This window comes from Lactuca serriola, chromosome 1 (assembly GCF_051521515.1).
Source record: "Lactuca serriola cultivar US96UC23 chromosome 1, Lser_US96UC23_V15, whole genome shotgun sequence".
NCBI classification, from domain to species: Eukaryota; Viridiplantae; Streptophyta; class Magnoliopsida; order Asterales; family Asteraceae; genus Lactuca; species Lactuca serriola.
The window spans coordinates 167,897,823-167,903,301 of NC_136408.1; the positions used below are offsets into that span (position 1 = coordinate 167,897,823).

A 5,479-nucleotide genomic window follows, 5' to 3' on the forward strand; every position below is an offset into this window, starting at 1 on the left:
AGTCCTAAGTCTTTTAAACACTACTTGTATAAATATCTCTACATAGACATCAATTATACAAAACATAAGTTAAAAGATTTAATAAAACATTTTAAAAGCATTTCTAATATTTAAAAGAGTCTATTTATATTTAAAAACATTTTGACGACTTGATGTCATTTACAACATTTGAAGAATTTTATATATTACAAACACAATCTCTTGTGTTTAGACTTGTATCCCCCCCCCCCCCTCTTAAAACAGTGAAAACGCGACAAAATGTAGGGGTATGAACTCAGCTGATGTGAGTGGTTCCAAGGAAAGTGCTCGGTAGGATGCTAAGTGTCAAGTGGAGACTTGAACACAACACACGGATCCTATATAACATATATTGATATATGTATGCATACAATTAGTGTTTAAACAACTAATTAAGCAAGTAAAACACCCTAGGATTTGGAAAACAGTCTATTGGACCAAGGGGGTATTGGCATGAAGTGTTGAATCACATGTGATTCAACAAAGGCAAGAGAAATCACCATGAATGGTGTTTATGGCCATGGGTTTACGGCCAAGGGAGTTTACGGCCGTAAACTCATGGTCAAATGTACAAAATTGTGTGTTTTAAGATCCTACAACATCCAATGAGGGTTCAAGGTCTGGGGCTTGATCATTACAAGAGCTTAAGGTGTAATTGACCAACAACATTGAGTTTACGGCCAAGGGAGATCTTTGGTCGTAAACTCAAGATCTCCATGTGTTCTTGGTGATTTCAAGGTCTCTCAGCATGAGTACTAACTAGATATGAAGCATAGGGAAAAGTACTTACGATCTAGAAGCTTGAAATGGCCGGTTTTGGCCAAGAACACTAGTGTGTGTTCTTGGTGTTTCTTGAAGATCTAAACAAACATGATTTTCATGGATGAAATCATGAGATGATGCAAGTTTAAGAAATGTAACAACAAATTAATGGATGAATACTTACAACTTTCAATGATCTAGGATGAAAGGTGTGATGATAGTTGAGAGAGTTGAAGGAAAATCAGCCAAGAAATGAAAGGAATGAAGAAAATTGAAGGATATGAACTTATATAGGGGAGTTCACAGCCAAGGTTGAGTTTATGGCCGTAAACTCTCTGTTTACGGTCGTAAACTCCATATGATGGAGTTTAGGACTTGCATCTTGCACTGTGGTTTTTAGTAGATCAATTCCAACACTTTTTCCTTAAGTGTACTAGGCTAAAACTCCTTAGAATGACCTTTAGCACGGCTAGAACTCATTAGAAATGAGTCTGAGTTGATTGACTGGGCTTTTAAAAGTAAAAAAATTTTGGGTTGTCACAGATGGGCCTGACCTGGTCGCATTGTATCCACCTATGTTTTTCCGCATCACTTGATTTTGGGATTGTGTACACTAATAATATTTTATTATGATATACTCTTGACTGTTTTGATCTGATTATCATATGATCAGAATGAAGTTAAAAATAAAAATTTTATCTGAATTTTTGGGATGTTAGAATGTGAAGATGTGGTAATAGAGGAAGGACTGTTACATAAGTGTTGGTGATGATGTCATTGCTATCAAAAGTGGATGGGATCAATACGGTGTTGCTTATGGCCGCCCTTTAAAGACATCCTCATTCAAAACCATGTTTTTAGACTTTTGGTGGTGTCATTCAAGTTTCAGGGCCTTTCTGTTGATTCTTTATTTGTATGGTAGAAATAGGTTAATATAGAAGAAGGTTTTGTAACTTGATGATGTTCTTTCATTGGTTTTTATTTGCAATATGCATGTTTATATAAAATAATGTTATTCAAAAATGCTAAAAGAAAGGCCTCTTTTTCCTATTATCCTATTCAAAACATAGGTTCTTTATGTGTGTATGTGTCATGGTCTTCTTTTGCTTCATTCACCGAGGATTTGAAACTATATATACACGATTTTCTATATCGACTTCTCAACACTATCTTAAGTGGAGAAACAAAGCACTTATGCAAAACTCAAAACATTTATAAGTAATAGATGAAATGTGCAACAGTCTGTAGAGCTTAAAAAACAAACGAACTTTTTATTAAAGGTTGCAGCTGTTTAGTCCACCTCGTTGCAGAGGGTTGCAGAATTGGTCCGTAAACTTCATGCATTTTCGCTTCGAAAAAACAAACAACACCTTAGAAAATTGAGAAAACATAATAAGAGAATAAGATGCTATGTTTTTTCGTTAGTACCAAAATTTTGACAAAAAATGGTTAAATATGTCTCTTGGCTAAAACCTATCACAATACATTTTTTTGTTCCAAAATTGACTCCAACTGTTAAAACTATCACAAAAGAGGCGTTTTAATAAAGATAAAAACAAGGTCAAAAAACTCAGGTCCATATTAAATAGATCGAATTTATGATGTAACCACTGAATAATAGCTTTAACCGAGGGGTAAAACACCGGACTACAAAATCAATATGAGTTGTTCCGACGAGGTCCGATCTTCGCAGCTCATCGGAGATGAACAGTACCATTCGCAGTTAAGAAGTCGTTTTCACAAATCGGAAGCAAACTGCGAAACCAATGTGGATTTTTCTGACGAGTTCCGATCTCCGCAGCTCATCGGAAGTGAACAGTATCACTTGCAGTTAAGATGTTATTTTCACGTATCGAAATCCATTTCTGGTTCCAAAATATCGTTCACAATTTGGAAGCCATTTTCAATTCCGAAATCATTTTTAGTTCCGAATTCATCCTTACTTTGAATCTTGTATAAACTTAAACAAGTGTGTACGCCACCTCTTCCATACTTGTTTAATGTTCATCAAGATTGATTTGGGTTAACAAATTAATCTATTACACTTAAATATAATTAATGAAAACAATTCACCTACATCATCTTGCACTCTTACCAAAATCTGATCACTAAACCGAAGTTCTCTTGACTCATATGTTGGATTTGGTCTTGGAGGAGGTCAATAGGGGCTTCCAAGAATATCAACAAGAAAAATAAGCTAGTATTTTCTTTGGTTTATGCATGTTGTTCGTTTAGATAACTAGAAACTCGGTTATTTTTGTAACGGATAATTAAGGTTGCATAAGAGATTCAAATCCAACTATTTAGTTGGATTAAGTATCTTGCTAAATTTTGTAGCCTTAATTGACATTATTGGTGCAGTCCTCCTTTTACTGCTTGTAAGTTGTAACTTCCTAGTCTAGGTCCCTGCTATGGTTAATAAAATCTTCCATAGTTGTAAAATGAATCCTTTAAATACTAAATGAAGAAATATTTTGTTCACAAAAAAACAATTTCATGAGCTCTTTACGAGTTTAATTCTTGACCTAAAAGTAAATTCATAAATTTCAAACTCTGTAACTCCATCTTTATAATAATTCAGTGAATGAAATGATGTTGATTTCTAACAGCCAAAATAACATATTAGCCATTAATTTTATTTCATTGGTAATTTTAGTCTTTGTATTTTCTTTTTCTTACTTTCCTATCTCCCGTGTTCAAACATTAAATATACATATCGAATCTATAATTCAACAACAAAAACGCTTACACATGTATTTGACTTTTACAACATTTGCATTAGTTGTATAGATCGTGCAGGAATTTTAAGGAAAAAAATAACCTTAACACCGTATATCTAAACATCCCTCGTGGCCATCGCATCATGGAATAGAATCCTTTGTATATCGAAGAAGCAAACGAGTTTCCTCTTTCACCTTATAAATTACAAGCACACAACCCCTCATTTTCACCATCCAGATCCAACTTCTCTCTCCTATCTCTGTGTAAAAATGGCGAAATTTGTCTCCATTCTGCTTGTTTTCTCCTTAGCTTACACTTCTGTTGTTTCTGCTGCTTCTCCTCCAACTCCAACGGAAGGTATGTTACAATTTTATAAACACACAGTAGCATCATTACACAAATAAACAACCATTGACGCCATTAATGGTTGTCTTTATGCAGGTCTCTTACCAAACGGAGACTTTGAACAACCACCGAAGGCAAGCAACATTAGAAAAAAAGTCCTGATTGGCAAAAACGCTTTACCAAAATGGGAGATTAGCGGTATTGTGGAATACACACAGGGCGGACCTCAGCCTGACGGTATGTACATCCCCGTCGCACACGGCGTCCACGCCGTCATACTCGGGAACGAAGCAAAAATCTCCCAAACGATACCCGTGAAAGCTGGATCTTTGTACGCTATAACCTTCGGAGCTTCAAGAACATGTGCGCAGCAGCAGATGTTAAGAGTGTCTGTGCCACCACACTCCGGGGATCTTCCGCTCAAGACTTTGTACTGTGCTGACGGTGGCGATGTGTATGCGTATGGTTTCAGGGCTAATTCAAGCAGCGTGAGGTTAACCTTCCACAACCCTGGTGTAGAAGAAGATCCCAAATGTGGCCCAATCATTGATGCAGTCGCCATTAAGGAACTCCACCCTCCTAGACTTACTTCACGTAAGTAACTCTCAGAAACTTTAAACCAGATCAAAAGTTATCAATTATCATTCCTATGATCAATTCATGAATATTTTTTTGTTGCAGATAACTTGGTGAAAAATGGTGGATTCGAGGAAGGTCCACGTCTATTAGTAAACTCCTCCAATGGCGTCCTTCTCCCTCCTCAACAACAAGACCACACATCTCCTCTCCCCGGGTGGATCATCGAGTCTCTTAAAGCTGTTAAATTCATCGACTCCAAGCATTACAACGTCCCACATGGCGACTCAGCCGTTGAGCTGTTGGCTGGGAGAGAAAGCGCCGTCACACAAATCCTCAGAACAGTACCCAACAAACTCTACACCCTTTCATTCGCCATTGGAGATTCCAAGGACTGGTGTCTTGGAGACATGATTGTTGAAGCATTTGCTGCGAAAGAGAAGCTGAAAGTACCATTTAAATCGGAAGGGAAGGGAGAGTGGAAGATGGTTAGCATGAAGTTTAAGGCGACATCTTCAAGAACCCGAGTGAGCTTTCACAGCTCATATTACCACACTAGGGCTGACGACACTGTGTCCCTTTGTGGCCCTGTGATTGATGAAGTTCGCGTGTTGTCGGTCCGCGCCTAGAGGTAAATTTGGTCTGTTTTAGTTCGGTGTTTGTAAATCAGACATTCCATGATATTGGGTGACATTGATTGAAATGCATCATGTGACCACAATATTGTCAACTGTAATTTGGTTAAATAAAAAAAGATGAATTGCAAAGGAAGTCTAAAAGCTGGCTGCATGCACTTGTATTTCTTTTCTATTGAGTTGTAATAAACTTGAATTCTTTTATTAGAGTTATGTTTAATTAAAAAATGAAAACCGTATTTACCAATAGATGTATAGTTGAAATAATATTCAGTAATACGTTAATATGGAAAAGATCCATATCAGTTAATCGAGTCAAATTCTTGTACAGTCAGTTTTTAACAACACTTGAAGATGACTCGCGTATGGGAGCTTTTACCTTTATACATCTCATGTAGTAAATGTTCTAATTAATTGATTAA

The 5,479-nt window shown here is 36.6% G+C and overlaps 1 protein-coding gene across 1 annotated transcript; it reads left to right on the top strand.

Moving 5' to 3' along the window:
- Positions 1-3,704: 3,704 nt before the first annotated feature.
- LOC145101165 (protein TEEBE-like) lies at positions 3,705-5,264 on the top strand. The gene is made up of 3 exons (XM_079038337.1): positions 3,705-3,858; positions 3,943-4,440; positions 4,528-5,264. Exons 1-3 carry the CDS (start codon positions 3,771-3,773, stop codon positions 5,049-5,051), a joined length of 1,110 nt encoding a protein of 369 aa, XP_078894463.1. The 5' UTR covers positions 3,705-3,770; the 3' UTR covers positions 5,052-5,264.
- The last annotated feature ends 215 nt before the right edge of the window (positions 5,265-5,479 follow it).